Source organism: Erinaceus europaeus, chromosome 14 (genome assembly GCF_950295315.1).
Source record: "Erinaceus europaeus chromosome 14, mEriEur2.1, whole genome shotgun sequence".
NCBI classification, from domain to species: Eukaryota; Metazoa; Chordata; class Mammalia; order Eulipotyphla; family Erinaceidae; genus Erinaceus; species Erinaceus europaeus.
The window spans coordinates 46,516,343-46,537,368 of record NC_080175.1 but is presented as its reverse complement, the minus strand read 5'-3'; the positions used below and the strand labels follow the sequence as shown (position 1 = coordinate 46,537,368).

Here is a 21,026-nt window from a genome sequence, read left to right as displayed (position 1 = left end):
GCTTTGTGCCACATGCACTTAACCCGCTGTGCTACCGCCCGACTCCCTTGCTCTTTCTATCTAAAGAAGTGAAAACGAAGGGGGAAAAATAGTGTCTCCTTTATAGAGTCTAAGTCTCTCCCAAATGTTCACAGGTCACATATGTGCACCAGACAGGCTGCCCAAGTGGTCACCGCAAAACGCACAAGGGAGGTGGGTGCATGCACGAGAGAGGACGTCAGGCGCCTAGGGCCCCTCCCACAGTGCCACGTGTGGCCCCGGAGCCCGGAAGTGCACAAGATCAGAGGGTGCACCGCCCTGCGCCGGCCCCGCCCACCATACTCCGGCGCCGCCTGGGGGCGCAAGGTCAGTGGAACGCCTGCGCGCCTGTCATGTGACCCTGCGGGCCCCGCTCACGACGCGCGCCGCCGCGGACCCTGCCGCCTCCATTGCGGGCCTGGTGCGCGTGCCCGTGCAGCCAGCAGAGCGGAGTGCGCCTGCGCAGAGGTGAGCGGACCAGGGCGGGGTTCTCGGGGCTAGCGGGGTACTCGTTGGGGACGGCGGATGCCGGCCCTCGGAGACAAGACCTGGGGGGTGGGGTGGTCGAGATGCGCGACGGGGAGGGAACGATCGGCTGATGGCAGAACCCGGCCGGGCCTACTGCGTGCGCGCTCACTTGGGGCCCGGGGGCCTGCTCACTGCTGGCTGGACCCCGCAGGGCGGGGCCGGCGGGGGCGACAGGGTGGGTGGCGCAGAACAGGTTGTAGACGGGCCATCAGCCCTCGCCACCACCCGTGTCACCTGCCAGGAACGGGGAGCAGGAGCCAGGGACCGGGGTGCTCTCCCCAGGGTGCTGCCCCGGGGTTTTGGGATCTCTGTCTCACAAAGAGAAAGGCCCAGCAGCAGTGCAGTGTCCCATGCTCAAGGCCATCAGAGTTCCTGAGCACATTTTGGGTTCAGAGGGCACCCCACTGGTGTTTACTTCGGCACAGGGAAGATGTCTCCCCCCTCATGCCCTCCAACTGCTCCTGACTTGTGTCCTGAACAGTAATCAGTAACCGTGTGTAAAGCATTGTCATGTGTTCTGGGAGGTGACCAGGCCACATATTAAATCTGAGGGCCTGGAAAAGGCCCCAAATTTGTAGCTGAGTAGCCAGAAATGCTGGTGATGCCTGTGCTGACATTGGGAGTTTCTGTCACATGTGAATTGGGGGTCACACATGTTGAGTGTGAGGACCTGGGTTCAAACCCCAGTTCTTCTCCCCCCACACAAGACGCTTCACAAGCAGTGAAGCAGAACAGCAGGTGTCAATGTGTCTCTCTATCTGGAGGAAAGAATCAAGATGGCCACTGAGAGTGGCACCTGTGTGGGATGGTCACAGAAGTCCCACAGGCCCCACTTTCAGGAACCCCAGCCGGGGGGGGGGGGGGGGGGGGGGGCTCTGAAACTACTGTTCTGCTGTGGTATCAGTTCCCAGACCAGGCTGTTCCTAGCTTGTGACACCATGATAGGTGGCTCCCAGGGGCCCTAGACCCTCTGATGGCCGACCTAGCACCAGGACTCCAACCCCTGGCTCTGCAGAACCTTCTTGCAGTAGGGGATGTTCTTCCCACCTGGGGCCAGACTTGCACTGGACAGGATGAATGGGACAGGGCAGCTTGTCTCCGGCTGCTACTTTGGTGACACAGATGAGAGCTCCAGGTAGGCAGATAAAGGTCGTGAGGCCTTCTCAGTACTGGTACCACTGGGAAACTCACAAGCCTGCCTGTCAGTGGTGGAGCTTCTGGTGTCCAGACCCAGAGCCAAGGGCTGGATGGACCAGGCTCAGCTGCTAGGGCTTTGCCATGCCAGCGGTGTTGCCCAGGGCTCCAATGCCCATCCATGCCCCTGGCCAGCAGGAAAGGGACAGAGGGGAGGTCGGGTCTTCCCTTAAGGTCTCTTACTCCCAGCCTCTGACCAGGCACAGAGCGGGACAACTCCTACTGCAAGCCTATCATCGGGCTGTGAGGCTGACCTGTGTCACCAAATCATCTGTATAGGCCAGTTTTTAAATCTAAGTGTAGGTACATTTTTTGAGATTGATGTATTTATTTTCCCCAGAGAGAAATCAGAGTACTGGTTGGCTCTGACATATGGTAATGCTGGGAATTGAACTTGTGGCCTCCGGGGCCTCTGGCATGCAAAACAAACTTGGGAGTTTTCTTTTTATTCTCTTTATTTCTTTTTCTTTTTTGTTAATTGAAGGCTTAATAGTTTGTAATACAGTTAGACAGATGGGTAAAATTTCTCCTCAGTCCTCCACCATCATGCACCAGGACCTGAAAGGTCTCCCCCCCCCCCCCCCAGAGTTCTTTGCTTTGGAGTAATACACCAAATCTAGTCCAAGTTCTGCTTTGTGTTTCCCCATTCTGGTTTGCTTATTTATTAATTTATTTTATCTCCAAGGCTTATCAATGGGGCTCGGTGCCTGCACTATGAATCCACTGCTCCTGGAAGCCATTTTTTTCCATTTTTGTTGCCCTTGTTGTTGTTACTGCTGTTGTTGGTGGTGGATATGACAGAGAGAAATCGAAAAAGGAGGGGAAGACAGAGAAGGGCAGAGAAGGATAGACACCTGAAGACCTGCTTCACCGCCTGTGTAGCGATCCCTGCAGGTGGGGAGCTGGGGGCTGAAACTGGGATCCTTACACTGGTCCTTGAGCTTTGTGTCACGTGCGCTTAACCCACTACACTACCAGCCAGCCTCCTTCCCCTGTCTGTTCTTATTTCTGAGGTTTTGCCCATGAGTGAGATCACCCCATATTCATCGGGAGTTTTCTTTCTGTCTATCTATTTATTTATTTATTACCAGAGCACTGCTCAGGTCTGGCTTATGGTGGTGTGGGGGATTGAAGGGAGTCTTCTTTATTTACATTTTTTTTTTCTTTCTGTTACAGCCTGGGAGGTGGCACAATGGATAGAGCATTGTGCTCTCAAGCATGAGGTCTTGAATTTGATCCCCAGCATCACATGTGTGAGAGTGATACTCCGGTTCTTTCTCTTCCCTTCTTCTCACTCATAAATAAATAAATATTTTTTAAAAAGGGACCTGGCTGTTACACACCTGGTTGAGCACACACATTACAATGTGTAAAGGACTTGAGTTCAAGTCCCTTCCCCGCCTGCAAAGGGGAAGCTTCATGTGTCATGAAGCAATGCTGCGGGTGTCTCTCTGTCTTCCTCTTTCTCTCTTTTTAAAATAAAATTAATTTTTAGTGAGAGGGAGATACAAAGAGGGGAGAGAGAAAGAAAGAGAGAGAGAGAGTGAGATCAGTACCTGTTCAGCTCTGGCTTATGGTGGCATTAGAGATTAAACCTGGGACCTCAGAGCCTCAGACAAGAAAGACTTTTGCATCACCATTATGCTGTGTCCCTAACCCACTCTGTCCCTCTCTGTACTTCCCTTTGAATTTCTTTTTTTTTTTTAAGATTTTTTTATAAATATTTATTCCCTTTTGTTGCCCTTGTTGTTTATTGTTGTAGTTACTGTTGTTGTTATTGATGTCGTTGTTGTTGGATAGGACAGAGAGAAATGGAGAGAGGAGGGGAAGACAGAGGGGGAGACAGACACCTGCAGACCTGCTTCACTACCTGTGAAGTGACCCCCCTGCAGGTGGAGAGCCGGGGACTCAAACTGGGATCCTTACACTGGTCCTTCTGCTTCGCACCACGTGTGCTTAACCTGCTGTGCTACCACCCGACCCCCATCATAAATATTTTTAAAAGTTTTTAAAGCAGTTTAGAGAAAAAGATTCATGTGTTTATTTTTAGGACTGAGAACAAGAGCGCTGCTCATTTCTGATATAAGGGAGTGTCAGGGATTGAACCTGGGACCTCAGAACCTTAGACATGCAAATTTGATATTCTTTAACAATTGAGCTATTTCCCAGGCCCATGTGCCATCTATAGTGTGTGTTTAGACAGAGGCAGAGGCAGAGAGAGAGAAACCACATCTTCAAAGCTTCTTTCAATGTGATTGAGGCCAGTGAAAAGACCATTACCATTACCATGTGAAAAGACGCCAGTTCAAGACCCTGGTCCCCACCTGTGTGTGGGGGTGGGTTGGGGGAAGATTTTTGAGAGTGATGAAGTTGTGCTATAGGTCTCTGTGTCTCTTGTTCTTCTTCTTCTTTTTTTTCCTCCAGGGTTATTGCTCAGCTTGGTGCCTGCACCATGAATCCACCGCTCCTGAAGGCCATTTTTTTCCCCTTTTGTTGCCCTTGTTGCCATAGCCTCGTTGTGGTTATTATTATTACCATTGTTGATGATGTTCATTGTTGGATAGGACAGAGAGAAATGGAGAGAGGAGGGGAAGACAGAGGGGGAGAGAAAGATAGACACCTGCAGACCTGCTTCACCGCCTGTGAAGCGACTCCCCTGCAGGTGGGGAGCCGGGGGCTCAAACCAGGATCCTTACGCCGGTTGCGCTTTGCGCCACCACCCGACCCCCATGTCTCTTCTATCTTACTCTTCCCTCTGCATTTCTCTCAGTCTCAAATAAATAAATAATATTTTTTAAAAAAGAAGACTTAGCAGACTCCACAGTGCACTCTGTAGTCCCTGAAGGTGGCTCCTCCCCACCCCCACCTGCGTATGGCACCTCCATGCTGGGCCGCAGGGGTGCATGCTGCTCTGAGGGTCCCCAGGCCCCAGCCCTTCCAACCTCCCTGTTGAGCCTAGTCTCCTCTTGCAGGGCCCAGACCTGTCCCTGCCCTCGGGCACTGCAATGGAGACTGGGTGGCCACCCCGTACCCGCCCTTTGCTGGGACTCTGCGCCCTCCTCACTGCTGCCCTGTTGACACATGTACTGCTCCATGACCTCACCGTGGTCCCCCAAGAGGCGCCAGCACCCAAGGACAGCAGCCAAACAGGGTGGCGGGTGGCCAGTGGCCCGGAGCACCTGAGCCATCCCATAGCTGCACCCACCGGGTGCAACGTGCCCGCCAGTAGCCGCTTCGACTGTGCCCCCGACAGTGGCATCACCCAGGAGCAGTGCGAGGCACGGGGCTGCTGCTATGTACCCGTCCGGCGGCCTGTGGGTTCCCACATGGGGCAGCCCTGGTGCTTCTTCCCCATCGACTACCCCAGCTACAGGCTGCACAACCTCACCTCCACGGGCTTGGGCTACACGGCCATGCTCACCCGCACCAGCCCTTCCTTCTTCCCCAAGGATGTGCTGACCCTGCGGCTGGATGTGCTGCTGGAGACGGACAGCCGCCTCCACTTTACGGTGGGTGTTGGGGAGAGGGCTCCTGGCACACCTGTGCCCCCACAGGAGTCCAGTATGAGAAGATGCAGAGCTCAGGGGATGCTGGCCTCCAAAAGCAGTGACTAGGGGGTTCTACAAAGTTCTAGAAGGATCTAGAAGGTAGGGCTTGGGGGTATAGGTGGTGGGAGGTTAGGCCACCAGGAGCAGGTACAAAGCGTGTTCTAGTGGGTGTTCTAGTGGGACCCTGGGGAGGGCCTTTGAGGACCCCCTCCCACAGCCCCATGTGGCTGCTGCTCAGTGAGGGTGGGGGTGCTGCACTGCTGAGACAATAGGCATCTTAGCATGGGCCAGTGGGCCTTGCTGACCTTCGTCATGCTGACAACTGTCCACAGGAGCCCAGGTCCTGCCATCCCTTCCTCCAGCAGGGTTGGGTACACACACAAATCAGGGCGCCCTAAGGCTGAGTGCAGAGACCCAAGGCCTGACCCCACACACACACTAGTCTAAGCATGGCCTCTACACAATGCTCCTTAAGCCAAGACAGTTATTTGTGTGAAGTTCAGATTCTGGGCTTTGGGTCTTCCCTGGTGCCCTAGGTGGTGTGGGGTGGGGTCGAAAGAAATATGCAGGTGCCACATCTGTGTCTTCCAGATCAAAGACCCTGCCAACCCGCGCTACGAAGTGCCCTTGGAGACCCCTCGTGCCCACAGCCGAGCGTCTGCCCCCCTCTACAGCATGGAGTTCAGCCCTGACCCCTTTGGGCTGATCATCCGCCGGACCCTGGGTGGACGTGTACTGTGAGTGCCACGTCCAGGTGGGAGGCCCCCTGAATCCCTCATTGTCCAGCCCCCCTCAAAGGTGCTGGGGGGCATGAAACAGCAGCTGCATATAGTGCCAGGGGGACTGTGGCTTCTGAGGAGCAGAGCCAGGTCCCTACAGGCTGAACCTGCCCCAGTGTCACCAGGGCTGGGGTGAACATCTCTGGTCCAGTCTACTCCAGGCACCCCCACTGTGTGTAGTGCATTTGTATAGGTCTTTTTCTTTCTTTTTTTTTTGTCTCCAGGGTTACTGCTGGGGCTCAGTGCCTGCACTATGAATCCACAGCTCCAGGAGGCTATTTTTTCATTTTGTTGCCCTTGTTTATTGTTGTTATTGTTGTCATTGTTGTTGGATAGGACAGAGAGAAATGGAGGAGGGGAAGACGGGGAGAGAAAGACAGACACCTGCAGACTTGCTTCACACCTGTGAAGCTACCCCCTGCAGGAGGCACTTGTGTATTTCATCCAACCTACCGAGACTTGGCTCAGCTGCTCCGAAGAGCCCAGAGCTGCTCCCACCCTCCTGTGTCACAGACGGGGAAACAGAATCCAGGTGTCTGCTTGGACCCCCCACCTTTCCCTTTTATTTATTTTTGCTACCAAGGTGGTCACTGGGGCTAGATCCCTGTGTGACCCCACCATTTCTGGCAGCCTTTTTTTTTTTTCCTGTAGGTAGAATAAGAGAAAAAGAGAAAGGAGAGACACCACAGCACCACTCTGTGGGTGTGACTCTGAGTGTCTCAGGGGTCCCCTCTTTAGCAATGTGACCTACCAGCAGTTTGGGCCACCCTGCCCCACCACACCAACCCTTCAGCTAAAGAAGCCATCTGCCTGAAGGGTGGGCTGTCGTTTTCGACGGGTTAGGTTGTTTTCGCCGGGCTGGCTTCACGGGCAGGTAACAGACGACCAGGGACTCATAGTTGAGCTGTAGGCAGTATCTCTTTATTCATGCAGGACGCAGCACAATCTAAGCCGAGCTGAGCTAAACTAAAGGTAAAGTACTCTAAAACTCACAATGCTGTCTTTATATATACTTGCCAAGTAGGGTGGAAACAGGATGTGACATAGAGAGGGTGGAGAGAAAAGTGACTGGTGAAAATCAGTGTGATAAAGAAGGGGCAGAGCAGGAGAGAATCCTATCACTGAACCGCAATGCCCTGGAGGGAGGGTGGAACTTGTTAACAGTGATTATGTAAATAGAATAGTGTTAAGCAGGGGGGATTTAAACCAAATGAAACAGAAGGGGTCTCATGCATACCAACAGTGGGCTGCACAGGTGTATCTGTCCCACAGGGGCCCAGCTCTCAGCCTCAAATTCCTGGTAAATTGTTCAGGACTGACAAGACCTTGCTCTGCCCCTGAACTAAACTACAAGATCTGGAGGGAGGGGCTCTGACTAGCCTTGATCTTAGAGAGCTGTCTTCTGAAATGCATCTCTTCTTCTCTCTCATTCTCCTTTGATTTTTTTTTCACCCTTTCTTAAAAAGATTTTATTTATGAGAAAGATAGGAGGAGAGAGAAAGAACCAGACATCACTCTGGCACATGTGCTGCCGGGGATCGAACTCAAGACCTCATGCTTGAGGGTCCATAGCTTTATCACTGCGCCACCTCCCGGACCACTGATTTGTTTTAGTAAGGGGTGCCAGAGCCCTGCTCATCTCCAGCTTATGGTGGTGCTGGGGACTGAACCTAAGACTTTGGAGCCTCAAGCATGAGAGTCATTTGCAAAACCATTCTGCTATCTCCCTGACCTAAATCTTCCTTCTTTCACCCTTTGGTTTGTTGACCCGGGCCTGATACCACAAAGGAGAGGCAGGGAGTCAGGCAGTAGCGCAGCGGGTTAAGTGCAGGTGTCACAAAGGGATCAGCATAAGGATCCCAGTTCGAATCCCGGCTCCCCACCTGCAGGGGAGTCGTTTCACAGGCAGTGAAGCAGGTCTGTAGGTGTCTGTCTTTCTCTCCCCCTCTCTGTCTTTCTCTCCCCCTCTATGTCTTTCTCTCCTCTCTCCATTTCTCTCTGTTCTATCCAACAACAACAACATCAGTAACAACAACAAACATCAGTAACTACAACAATAAAACAACAAGGTCAATAAAGGGAATAAATATTAAAAAAAAAAAAAAAAGCAAACTCTTAAATAAAAAATGAAGGGAGAGGCAGAGAGCGAATCTGCTGAAGCCCAATGTTGGGAGCAGTACTGGAGCCACCAGCCGGCCCCAGTTTGAGCCCCAGGCCATGGCATGGTAGTGCCTACAGGGGGGAGCTTCACAAACAGTGGAGTAGTGCCATGGTGTCTCTTCTCTTTGTGTGTCTCATCCTCTATGTATAGAAGAGGAAAAGAGAAAAAAAAAAGCTTCAAGGGAGGGTTGGAGTCATATTGGCACTGAGCTCCTGTGATAACCCTGGTGGAGAGAACTGGAAAAAAACTCTGGCTGTGAGGGCACTGAGGACTTTTGTAAGGAGGGGCAGGGACAGCCTTTCTTGTAGCATTTTATCAGCTTTTGATCTTGAAAACAGATACTCTGCATCCTGGAGGTGACTCAGTGGATTCTCAAGCATGAGATCCTGAGTTTGATCCCCAGCAACACACATGTGCCAGAGTGATATTCACTTGTGTGTTGTCTTTCTAATAAATAAATCTTTAGAAAGGAAAGACATACTCAAGAGTGAGTAGATAATATAATGGTTCTACATTATATTATATAATGGTTCTTTGGAGAAGCTCCAAAGTCCCAGGCTCAGTCCCCTGCACCACCATAGCCAGAGCTGAGCAGGGTTCTAGTAAAAAATTTTAAAAAGCAAAGAAAAGAAAGAAAGAAAGAAAGAAAGAAAGAAAGAAAGAAGGAAAGAAAGAAAAAGAAGAAAAGCTACTTAGACAAGGAGAAACCAGCAAGAGTTTATCCCACGAAGTTAGATGTCCTTCATCTTCCATGAAGTACCTGTGGGTTTTGCTTTTCACTTTGACCCATGTGACCCCATGTCACTTGGCAGCTCCTGGGTGGGAGCCTGAGAGTGGCATTACCCTGGCACAGGTGTTCCCCATACCATGTCTGGTAGCTTATGCCAGCCAAGCCACCCCACCCTCCCAGGGCCCTCTGGCTAGCAGGATCTTTCTGGAAGTGGGTTTAAGGCAGCCTGCTGTTCCCCCCCCCCCGGCAGGCTGAACACCACGGTGGCCCCCCTGTTCTTTGCTGATCAGTTCCTGCAGCTGTCCACCTTGCTGCCATCCCCATATGTCACTGGCCTGGCCGAGCACCTGAGCCCCCTGATGCTCAGCACCAGCTGGACCAAGATCACCCTCTGGAACCGGGACATGGCCCCCTCGGTATAGGAGCATGGGCTGGGGGGCAGAGGGCACCCATGGGGCGGGGCTGGAGTGCCCAGTCTGTTTTGTGTCCATATCCCAGCCTGGTGGCAACCTGTATGGCTCCCACCCTTTCTACCTGGTGTTGGAGGAAGGTGGCTTGGCTCACGGTGTCTTCCTGCTCAACAGTAATGCTATGGGTAAGTGCCTCCCCCCTCCCCAGTAGTGAACCTGAGCTCTGGGGATATCTCCCTCCACAGAGAGGAACTCTCTGGCCCTGGCCCTGGCCCTGACCCACACAGGCACAGGCTGCCGGGACAGGGTGTGGAGCTGTGGACAGGGGGGTCGGCTCTAGAATGTTCTCCCAGGATGTGAAGGCTCTGGGCAGCCATCAGTCTCAGCCAGTTCTGCCCCAAGTGTCCAAAGTCAGGGTCTCCAAGGCAGGCTCTGGGACTCTACTTTGGTGGAGGCCACAGAGGGGTGCCTGGGGTCCAGCTGTATCCTTCCATCCTGGTTCCTGAGTGAGAGGGGTGGGGGGGCACCTTTATGTCCCTGCCCTCCCCTGGGCTGGCCCCAAGCTTTCTGTGGGAGCCCTACACACATAGGTGAGGCCCCTCAGGTCTGGGGGACGTCCCCCTGAGCCAGGCTACTCCCCCCAGATGTGGTCCTGCAGCCCGGCCCGGCCCTCAGTTGGAGGACCACAGGTGGCATCCTGGACATGTACGTCTTCCTGGGCCCAGACCCTAAGAGCGTGGTGCGGCAGTACCTGGATGTTGTGGGTAGGCCTGTCCCACGCCCTCCTGCCCCCAGCAATGCCCCTGCATCCCCATGCTCACATGGTTGCCTCCTTGGCTGCAGGGTACCCAGCCATGCCACCCTACTGGGGCCTGGGCTTCCACCTGTGCCGCTGGGGCTACAACTCTACCAGCTCCACACGCCAGGCTGTGCAGAACATGACGCATGCCCACTTCCCCCTGGTGAGCCAGCGGAGCTGGGGAGGGTGTGCCCCCAGGCCCCCCCCACACACACACACACAAAAGTGGCGTCCCCTGTGCCTGGCCAGGATGTGCAGTGGAATGACCTGGACTACATGGATGCGCAGCGGGACTTCACCTTCAACCAGAATGGCTTCCATGACTTCCCTGCCCTGGTGCGCGAGCTGCACGAGGGCGGCCGGCGCTATGTCATGATTGTGGTGCGTGTCCCCTGCTGTCCCCTTCAGCCTTCTGGGCCACCAAGGACACTGAGGGCCTCACATAGGCACAGGCTGCACTCTGGGGGCCAGGGTGTCACCAGGGCCCCTGGGAACATAACATCTCTTGCTCCAGAGTCTACCGATGACTTAAGCATCAGAAGTGGGTGTAGTGGGGACTCTGAGCCCTGTGGGTCTCAGAAAAGGAGGGTGAGGACACCCATTCAGTGGAGGCAGGAGGGGAGCTGAGGAAGGATGGTCTCTTCAGTGATGCCACCCAGAGCATGGTGAGCAGAGGGATCCTTCTCTTTTTTTTAAAGAAAAAAACCACTGACTTGCTCTGGTTTATGGTGGTGCAGGGGATTGAACCTGGGACTTTGGAGCCTCAGGCATGCATAACCATTATACTATCTACCCCCGCCCCATTCCTTTTCATTTATTTATATATTACTGAGAGGGAGGGTGAGAGAGAACCAGAACATCACATGTACATGTGATGCTGGGGATAGAAGTCGGGACTGAAGGACTGAGAGTCAAGGCTTTATCCACTGAGCCACCTCCCAGGCCACAGAACCTTCCCTTCTCTTATTAAGGAAAGCTCTGCACTGGACTTAATGGCTCTTGTCACTGCTTCATCCCCAGTGGAGTGCAGGGTGGGGCCTGTGCTCAGGCTGTGGAAAAGCTGCTATCAGGCTCCCTCTCACTCCAGGACCCGGCCATCAGCAGCTCTGGGTCGCCTGGGAGCTACAGGCCCTATGATGAGGGGCTGCGGAGGGGCGTGTTCATTACCAACGACACGGGGCAGCCGCTGGTTGGCAAGGTCAGAAGCAGGGCCCAGGGCAGGGTCAAAGGTCGGGGATACTTGCTCAGTAAGTGGCTGGATGCCAGAATCAGGTGGTCTAGGGGGACAGTGAGGCACAAGGGCACAGCTGGCACCCTAGGTCCTTCTGGGGAGTGGGGGTATGAGCATCCTGGCCGGCTTCAGCCCCCAGAGCTACTTGACAATTCCTGGGCCTTCTCATGGGGTGCTCAGCAGAGCCTAAGCCTGTATTGGGGGTGTGGAGGGCCCAGAACCAAGAGTGGAGGCCGGCTCAGGGCTCTGGGTGGGCAGGCCCCCAGTATTGCTGGTTCCAACGCCTTTGTCTGGCAAGAGATACTCTTGGGCTCCACCCGCTGGTCGCCGGTGAGCCTGTAGCCCTGCCCAGGTGAAGCGGAGGACCTCCTTCCCAGTTTCTCCTCAGGTGTGGCCAGGCCCCTCTGTCTTCCCCGACTTCACCAACCCCGAGACTCTCAACTGGTGGCAGGACATGGTGGCCGAGTTCCACGCCCAGGTGCCATTTGATGGCATGTGGATTGTAAGTGGTACCCAGGGCTCCTTGAGGGACCCTAAACGATGTCCCACCCCTAGCATGAACGACCCGCCCCACTCCTTCCACGCCGCTCCCTTCAAACTACCCCCACGTCATGCCATCTCCCTACACGCCATGCCACGCTCCCTATACGCCTCCTCCCCTCCTAGCTACACTCCTCCCTCTATGCCACGTCTCTGCTCCTTACACGCCCATCCCATGTCACGCCCCTCCCCTCCCATCACACTCCCTCCACACCCCTCTCATGCTCCGCCCCTACGCGCCCACCCCATTCAAGCCACGCCTCTTTCTAGGCCCCTCATATGCCCCGCCCTTCTCATCATACCACGCTCCACGCCCACAATCCCCCTCCCCAAGCTGAGCACTCACCTCCCGTCCTCTCCTGCAGGACATGAATGAGCCGTCAAATTTCGTGAAGGGTTCCCTGTATGGCTGCCCGGACAATGAGCTGGAGAACCCGCCCTATGTGCCAGGCAAGAGATGGGGCAGTGAGGAGCCTCCAGCTCAGGAAAGGGTGGGGCTGGGGGTGAGGGGCTCTGCCCTGCAGCCCTTGAGGAGCCAGGGACTTCTGGTTGAGGCCAAAGGACAGGGTAGCCTGAGAGAATATGCAACAGGCAGAGAACCAGCCTTGCAAGTGTAACATCTCTAGATCTCTTTCTCTTGTAGTGATAAATGAATCTAGAAAGAAAAAGAAGGGCTGGAAAGGTAACACACCAGGCAAGCTTGCGGGTTTTACCACACTCACACAGCTCTAGTTCAAGCCCTGGCACCACATGAGAGATACTATGACACTGGAGGAAGCTCTGGTGCTATGAGAGGTTGATTCCTGTCTCTGAATGAAAAAGCAGCCCAGAGCAGGGAAATTTTGACTACACAAAAATCAAGAAAGGAAGGACAGAGAAAGCCTCAAAGACTGACTTTGGGCATTCCCTCCCTGGAGAAGTAAAGGCAGAGAAGAAGTGGAGGGGTTGAGGAGGCAGAGGAAACCCTGGTAGGCTGCAGAGAGGAGATTCCTGGTGGGAACCATGCCTCTCAAGCAGGGGTGGTCGGCGGGACTCTTCAGGCAGCCACCATCTGTGCCTCTAGCCGCCAATTCCTGTCCACGCACTACAACCTGCACAACCTGTACGGCCTGAGTGAAGCCGTGGCCTCCCACAGGTGAGGGCAGCAGGGAGAAGGCCAGCTGCCTGCCCCCCCCAGCCCCTGCAGCCCCACTTTGGAGGCCCCGTGCCACCTGGTGGGTGGTGACACACCCCTGTGCCCCACAGGGCTCTGTTGAAGACTCGTGGGAAGCGCCCCTTCATCATCTCCCGCTCCAGCTTCTCAGGCCACGGCCGCTTTGCTGGCCACTGGACAGGGGATGTGAGGAGCAGCTGGGAACAGCTGGCCTTCTCTGTGCCAGGTGCTAACCGTTGGGGTCCTGGAGGGGTAGGTTATTCTGACCTCAGCCCTGGGCTTGGTTTACACATGCAGCTGCCATGGCCTGGGGGCCCCTTCCCTCACCCCCACCTCCAGCCTCTCCTCTCCGTGTTCTGCTGTCACCAGACCTTGAGCCCAGCACTCAGGGTGCCCCCTTCTCCTGCAAAGAGGCAGACTCTGGTTCCAGGGACACTGGTACCCATGCTGGCCTGAGGAAGGGGCTGGGGATAAGGGGGTTCTGGGGCCCCATGTGGGTGGCACTCTCAGAGGGTGGAGGGGGCTGTAGCTGAGACAGACACAGGGAAGATAGGAACTGCAGAAGCCAAGCCCCCCCCCCCCCCCCCCCAGGGAAGGCTCGACCATCCAGTAGCCATGGAGCTAGCTCAGGCAGAGAGTCTGAGTTCTCTGACCCCTGAGCCCTAAGGGCCTCAAACTCTGAGCAGACCATGACAGAAACCATGACAGACATTAGCTGTGTTCTCCCTTGGTAGGGCTGGGTCACTCTGGTCTCTCTCCCCTCAGGGCCTAGTCCCCATGAGTGGTCACATAGCTCTGCCTGCCCTGGTGTAGACACCAGCCTGGCTGTGACTGTGGGCAGGGACCCAGGAGGTGCTCAGCATTCTCCCCTCCCCCCATTCAGCAGACACTTAATAGGGCTTCTTGGCCCTGAACTGTCCCTGCATTCTGGGGTCCAGTCTGACTATCCCCTGGTGCCCCTAGATGTCTTGCTCTTCAGCCTGCTGGGGGTGCCCCTGGTGGGGGCAGACATCTGTGGTTTCCTGGGCAACACCTCAGAGGAGCTGTGTGTGCGCTGGACGCAGCTGGGGGCCTTCTACCCCTTCATGCGCAACCACAATAGCCTGGACAGCCTGGTAGGTGCTGGGGAGGCCCTGTGAGGGAGAGGGGATGGTGGGGGCTTCCTGAGCCCAACCCCTGCCCCCTCCTGGCCCAGCCCCAGGAGCCTTACAGGTTCAGCGAGACTGCGCAACAGGCCATGAGGAAGGCCTTCACCCTGCGCTACGCTCTGCTGCCGCACCTCTACACGCTTTTCCATCATGCCCACCTCCACGGGGACACTGTGGCCCGGCCTCTCTTCCTGGAGTAAGTGCCTGTAGCCACAGCCAGGGAAAGGAAGCTCTTGGACTGACCACTGCAGGGTCTCCTCCAGTGGTGCCCCTGTAGGCAGTTCCCATTCTTTCCTTCCAGCTCAGGGCCCAGGGCATTTGGGACTCCAGGCAGAGAATCCTGGGATTGCCACCCAGTAGAATGCACATTACCATGTGCAAGTACTCAGGTTCAAGCCCCCAGTCCCTACCTACAAGGAGCAGCTGAACAAATGGTGGGGCAGTGTTGTGTGTCTCTCTCCCTCCTTCTTTCTCTTTCTGTCTTTCACTATCAAAAGGAAATGAAAATGCCACTGGGAACAGTGGTGCTGTCCAGGCACTGAGCCCTACAGGTAACCCTAATGGGAAGGAAAAAAAAAAAGCCCTGGGTCTGTACGTGGCATGCTAGAGGGAGACTGAAAGAGGTCACAGCACCAGAGCTTCTGTCAGTGGGCTGGGCTGGAATGTGGATTACACACATCGCCAACAATGGGAGCTATTTCACTAGCCCTGAGCTGGCTTTCTCTTTCCTTTTCCTTTCTTTTCTCTTTGCCACCCTGGCTGAGGTACCTGCACTAACAAGTCCACTACTCCCAGTGCCTTCTTTTTTTTTCAATAGGACAAAGAGAAATTGAGAGGGGAGATGGAGATAGGGAGCAAGAGAGACACTTACAGACCTGCTTCACTGCTCATGAAGCTTCCCCCTTGTGGGTGGGGAGCAGGGAATGAACCCAGGTGCTTGAACTTGGTAACTTAAGTGCTCAACCAGGTGTACCACTGCCTAGTTTTTTGTTTTGTTTTGTTTTTTTGTTAAGTCTGGGATCTAAAGGAATATAAAATTAGTTGAGGCTCTCATAAGACAGTCAATAGCAGTTTCATGTGATAAAGAGGCTTCCCCTACCCATGGATGAGAAAGGACTCCAGCTAGGGTAGTAAGATAGCTGTTATCAAAACTCAACTTATTTTCTCTTTGTGCCACGCAAAAGGAGGTTCCAGGTGGAGTCAAAAGTTAAGAGACATGGAGCTGCAGGAATCTCACATACAAACAGCAGGAGAGTCAGTGCTCTGGGGAACAGGGCCTGTGTCAGCAGCAAAGAGTGAAGTGGAGAAGGCTTAACTTAGAAAACAACTAGTAGTGGAGTCGGGCGGTGGCGCAGTGGGTTAAGCGCACATGCCCCGAGTGCAAGGACTGGCGTAAGGATCCTGGTTCGAGCCCCCAGCTCCCCACCTGCAGGAGAGTTGCTTCGCAAGTGGTGAAGCAGGTCTGCAGGTATCTTTCTCTCCCCCTCTGTCTTCCCTTCCTCTCTTCAGTTCTGTCTGTCCTATGCAACAACAATGACATCAATAACCATAACAATGGCAAACGCTAGAAGAAGAAGAACCATAACAATGTTAAACAACAAGGGCAACAAAAGGGAAAATAAATTAAAAAAAAAAAAAAGAAAAGAAAACAGCTAGTAGGGAGTTAGGTAGTAGTACATCGGGTTAAGTGCTCGTGGCACAAAGCGCAAGGACTGGCATAAAGATCTTAGTTCGAGCCCCTGGCTCCCCACCTGCAGGGGGTCACTTCACAGGCAGTGAAGCATGGAAAAAAACACCTAGTAAAATAATACAAGTTACACTTTTTTGGGTCTAGGTGGTCATGTACCAGGTACAGTCATGTTCCCATGGCAAAAGCCTGTGTTCAGGCCCCTGATCTCCACCTGTAGGGGGAAGCCCCATGAAGGGTGAAGCAAATCTCCAAGTGTTTCTCCTTTTTCTGTCTCTCTCTCTCCCCATTTTTTTTTTTTTTTTTTGCCTCCACGGTAATGCTGGGGCTTAGTACCTGCACTATCAATCCATTGTTCCTGAAGCCATTTTTTCTTTTCTTTTCTTTTTATAGGATGGAGAGAAATTGAGAGGGGAGGATAGACAGGGAGAGAAAGACACCCAAAGACCTGCTTCACTGCTTGTGAAGTGACCCCTCTGCATGTCGGGAGTCAGGGTCTTGAACTGGGATTCTTGCACAGGTCCTTGCATGTGGTATGCCACTGTCTGGCCCCCTTTCTGTTTCTCAACTTCTACAAGAGAAAAAAAAAAAGTCACTGCATGTGGAGACAGCATAATGGTTATGCAAAAAGACTTTCTTACTGGAGGCTCTGAGGTCCCAGATTCAGTCCCCAGCACCACCATAGCCAGAGCAAGAGCGGTGCTCTGGTCTTTCTCTCTGTCTCTCTCATTAAAGTAAAATAACATATTTTAGAAAATGGCCACTAAGAATGGCAGTGAACCCCAGAGATAATCTTAGGGGAGAAAAGAATTTTACTGAACATAGAAATCAGGTGCTCTGCAGGTAGAGTGTAAAGGCAGGGGAACTAGAGAAGATAGACCAGCAAAGTGGCAGTATAGAATAGAGAGAAAACTCATCTTGGTAAGACTGCTGATCAAAGTCAGGTGGACGTGGGGCCTGTGGGTGGCTCACCTGGAAAAGTTTATACCTTACCAGGTTTGAGACCTGGGCCCCCACACAGGCACACCTCAAGGGGAAAGCTTTGAGTAATTCAGTGCTCTTTCCCCCTAACTAGAAAAATAAAATAACCAGGTGGACAAGCAGCTGGGAGCACTGTCTGTGAAGTGGCTGTTGGCCACAGTGCTGCTCTCTCTCATCCAAGCCCTCCCCAGACAGGTCCTTTGTGCGCCCCCACAGCCCCTTGACCACAGTAGCCCCCTGCCCATCTGCAGGTTCCCCGAGGACCCCCAGACCTGGCCAGTGGATCGCCAGCTGCTGTGGGGCTCGGCCCTGCTCATCACTCCAGTACTCGAGCCAGGCAGGACCGAGGTGACTGGATACTTCCCTGCTGGCACCTGGTATGACATGGAGACGGTGAGTTCTGGACCCCGGAGCCCAGAGGCTGGGGCATCCTGTCTCCCTCCTGTGTGGGAGGGTGTCAGCCTGTCCTGGCCACTTGCTGCCCTTACCCTTGTGCTTGGGTCCCGGAACCCTCTTTCTAGATGAGGAGGTAGAAGCCTTAGTGATTGGTGGGCCCCAAACCCCAGAGCTGAGGGGACAGTCCAGTTCTGTTCCCCAAGTCCCGCCCCATGCAGCCTCATTGCATCCCCACGGGGTGGCTGGGTCTCTGCATGGAGCCCATCTCTGCTCTGAGGTCACACGCATCTAGTCTGAACTGGGTCCTGAGGGAGATAGACAGCATGGCCAGTTGACAGGGATCAGGTGGCAGGAACTTGCTGCCACCTGGGCCCTGAGTGACCTGATGACACCCTCCAGGTGCCTGTGGAGGCTGTGGGCAGCCTCCCACCTCCAGCACCCGGCAGACCCCCCATCCACAGCCAGGGGCAGTGGGAGACACTGCTGGCGCCCCTGGAGACAATCAACCTTCACCTTCGGGCTGGGCATGTCATCCCCCTGCAGGTACTTAGGGCTGGGAAAGGTGGTTCCAGGGAGTCCAGGCACTGGCAGTGTACAGACATCTGCTAGCCTCAGCCCACCTGGCATGGTGATGGAGGTGTGGGCACCATGCCATCGTCTGGGGACAGGGTGGGGATCGAAGAGGCTGCCTGAGGCTGTGGGGGCAGAAAGGAGAGCAGAGAATCCTGCTGGGACTCATCCAGGATCCAGTGGACATGGAGTGACTCAGCAAGTGGAGAGACAGCCCATTTACCTGCTGTCACCCCAGGCTTCTAGGCCTCTTCCGCTTGGCTGTGCTGAGCAGGCCTGGTGCCCACCTCACCTCTGGACGCCTCAAACCCTTGTGTCGCCCCCTCCAGGGCCCTGGTCTCACCACCACTGAGTCCCGGAAGCAGCCGCTAGCCCTGGTCGTGGCCCTGACCACCACTGGGGAGGCCCAGGGGGAGCTATTCTGGGATGATGGGGAGAGCCTGGAGGTGCTGGAACAAGGGGCCTACATAGAGGTGGCCTTTCTGGCCCAGAATGTGAGTCCTGGGACCACTGGGCTGGACAGAGGGAGGCTCAGGGGCCATGGAGCCATCTTGGTGGAGGAGCCAAGCCTCCAGGGAGATGCTTGTGTCAAGCCAACACCCCCTTTGCCTGTGGGGAACGAGGGTCCAGTGTCCTTGGCTTCCCCCCTCCCCTGGGGCTGCTCCCTGTCCATTCTCTGCTGTTAAGGCCCTGCCCCCTACCCCATCTCTGCTGAGCCAGAATACCATCAGGAACCAGCTGCTGCATGTGGCAGGAGAGGGGGCCAACCTGCGGTTGAGCAAGGTGACGGTGCTGGGGGTGGCCATAGCCCCCCAGCAGGTCCTGTGCAACAGTGTGCCCATCTCCAACTTCACCTACAGCTCCAACACCAAGGCAAGGGAGCCTAGAGCCTGAGGGCAGGAGGTGGTGCAGTTCTGGTGGCTCAGTCCTAAGGAGTGACCAGCCCCAGCACACAGCTTCCCAGCATGGGGAGGAGGGAGGTGTCCCGGTGGCCCGTCTCCCCTGAAATGGCCCCTTAGCCCCAGCCCGCGGTACAAGCACAGTGGATCAGGGTCTCCTCAGCCCCTTTTGGGCTCCTCTTTCTTCTTCTTCCAGGCCCTGGCCATTCCTGTGGTGCTGACCATAGGGGCTCCGTTTCTCATCAGCTGGTCCTGACTGCGCTGGGGCTTCTCGGGTGGACATCCCGGCAGCTCTAGGGCTGAGGGGTCACTATGGCAAGTTTTCCCCAAACCCAGATTCCACTGCTCTACCTCCCAGGCCCCTCAGCGAGGCCTGGCCCCCAGGATGCTGTGATGCTTCAGGTTCGCCTGTGGTAGCCCCACTGGAATGTTACTGGCCACCACTGCCTGTCCGTGATGGTGCACAAGACAGGAACACTCCTGTGGCTACACCAGGGTGACCCCACAGCTGCTCTCACCAAGGAGACTGCTGAGAGTGCTGTGCACAGTTGTCCCCACCAGCCTGGGGAACTTAAATTAAGGGCAATTACTCTAATAAAGGGATGTCTGAAATCAGCTGCTAGCCCTCTCATGATGTAGGACAGAGGCTACCACGCCAACCTTATCAGGGCTCCAACGTTCCCAGGACCTGTGCCCTTCAAGCAGCCCCCTCACATCCTATCAGTATCTGTCTTCATGGTTAACTGGAGACAGTTGGGATACCTGTCAAGTACAGGGTGTCATCCCCCTAAAAAAACACACACACACACAATTCATGATAGGACAGAAACCTCTCCCTAACCCTAGTCCCCAGGCAGCCAGAGTGGCAAACCTACCTGCGTTTGGCCACGCAGTCCGTTTGCACTGCTAGTTTTCCAGTTTTACCACTTCCTATTTGACAGCAATGTGCTTTTCAATTTTGGGCTACTATGAAGATGACAAATCATGGCCAAGTCTCTACACATGTTTTCATTTACTTGGGGCAGATCATGAGTTTTTTTTTTTTGTTTGTTTTGTTTTACCAGAGCCCTACTCAGCTGGGGACTGTACTGGGAGCAAGAGCCTCAGGCAGGAATCAGTTGCATAAACCACTGTGTGTGATGGCTTAAGCTGCTTAGCTGTTTTCCAAAGCGGCTGCCTTTTACTAATGGTTTGACAAGTGCAGTTGCTCTACATCTCATAACACCTGTCTGCTCTCAGCCACCTGTGTTTCCAACTCATAGCACTGAGTATCATTCATGGACTTATGGACAAAGTCTTTCTTGGCTCAAAACTCTTGCCCCGGGAGTTGGGTGTTATCACAACGGGTTAAGCGCACAGATCAGCATGAGGATCCTGGTTCGAGCTCCTGGCTCCCCACCTGTGGGGGAGTCGCTTCACAAGTGGTAAAGCAGGTCTACAGGTGCCTGCCTTTCTCTCGTACTCTGTTTTACCCTCTTCTCTCCATTTCTCTCTGTCTATCTAACAATGAGGACATCAATAACAACAATAACTACAATAAAAAGGGGGGCAACAAAACTTAGCCCCCCTTTTAGATGTAGCTTATCTTACTATTTAACTATAAACAGATTTTAGCCAGTGAAAAAGTACTGGTTTTCTACTCGGTGGTTTAAAATAACATTAATTTGACCATATCCTGAAGATCACAGGGTTGCCTCCATTTTGGGAGCTCTTGAGAATCTATTTCTCACTTGTGCAGGTTATAGGCAGGACTGCTTCATGTGTGAGGAACTACTGATTCAGATAGTGGCTCAAGCACCTAGAAATTGCCTCTTGGCTTGTGGCCCTTTCACCTTCAAATCTAGCAGTGTTGATTTTGACTCCTCATGCCTGACAATCTGCCTCCCCCCGCCATCCTGCCGTTAGATCAGATCTACCTGAATAACACCATCTCAAAGTCTTTGATTTTATCTGCCAACCCCCCTGCCATTTAATGTGGCATGTTCACACGTTTCAGAGAATAACAGACTCCTTTTGAGGATCCACATAGCAGCTGAGCCTCTAGCCCAGAATGTGCATGAACAGCACTTATACTCTTGGGGAGCCCACCATCTGAATTCACTGGGCCTGAGTCTCCCCAATTCTAACATGCACAGCCCTCTGCTCCAACAGGCCACAAGGTGAGCAGTAAGGACTGAGTGACAGTTTTAATTGTAGGATGTTCCTCTCTTACACCACACAGTTTCAAGTGTCATGCATTAGAATCACCTAGTGA

The 21,026-nt window shown here is 54.1% G+C and overlaps 1 protein-coding gene across 5 annotated transcripts; it reads left to right on the top strand.

Moving 5' to 3' along the window:
* Nucleotides 1-170: 170 nt before the first annotated feature.
* Nucleotides 171-19,387, top strand: GAA (alpha glucosidase). Of its 5 annotated transcripts, XM_060171851.1 has the most exons (22): nucleotides 356-486; nucleotides 2,426-2,634; nucleotides 2,917-2,993; nucleotides 4,713-5,249; nucleotides 5,880-6,025; nucleotides 9,209-9,374; nucleotides 9,457-9,553; nucleotides 10,013-10,132; nucleotides 10,212-10,330; nucleotides 10,417-10,548; nucleotides 11,255-11,365; nucleotides 11,787-11,900; nucleotides 12,304-12,388; nucleotides 12,956-13,073; nucleotides 13,184-13,317; nucleotides 14,055-14,206; nucleotides 14,287-14,435; nucleotides 17,159-17,300; nucleotides 17,703-17,846; nucleotides 18,203-18,367; nucleotides 18,594-18,746; nucleotides 18,969-19,387. In XM_060171851.1, exons 2-22 carry the CDS (start codon nucleotides 2,535-2,537, stop codon nucleotides 19,026-19,028), a joined length of 3,021 nt encoding a protein of 1,006 aa, XP_060027834.1. In that variant the 5' UTR covers nucleotides 356-486; nucleotides 2,426-2,534; the 3' UTR covers nucleotides 19,029-19,387. The 5 variants fall into 5 exon arrangements, with proteins under 5 accessions (XP_016047998.1, XP_060027837.1, XP_060027834.1 ...); XM_060171853.1 differs by lacking the exon at nucleotides 2,917-2,993; XM_060171852.1 differs by lacking the exon at nucleotides 2,426-2,634 and having other exon boundaries at nucleotides 375-486.
* Nucleotides 19,388-21,026: the final 1,639 nt, after the last annotated feature.

Bases quoted from the DNA above. Each gene is read 5' to 3' on its own strand.
- GAA (XM_060171851.1), top strand. From the start codon at position 2,535: ATGACAGAGAGAAATCGAAAAAGGAGGGGAAGACAGAGAAGGGCAGAG. The intron at 9,554-10,012 runs GTAAGTGCCTCC...TACTCCCCCCAG, and splicing joins GCTCAACAGTAATGCTATGG to ATGTGGTCCTGCAGCCCGGC. The intron at 17,847-18,202 runs GTACTTAGGGCT...CGCCCCCTCCAG, and splicing joins GGCATGTCATCCCCCTGCAG to GGCCCTGGTCTCACCACCAC.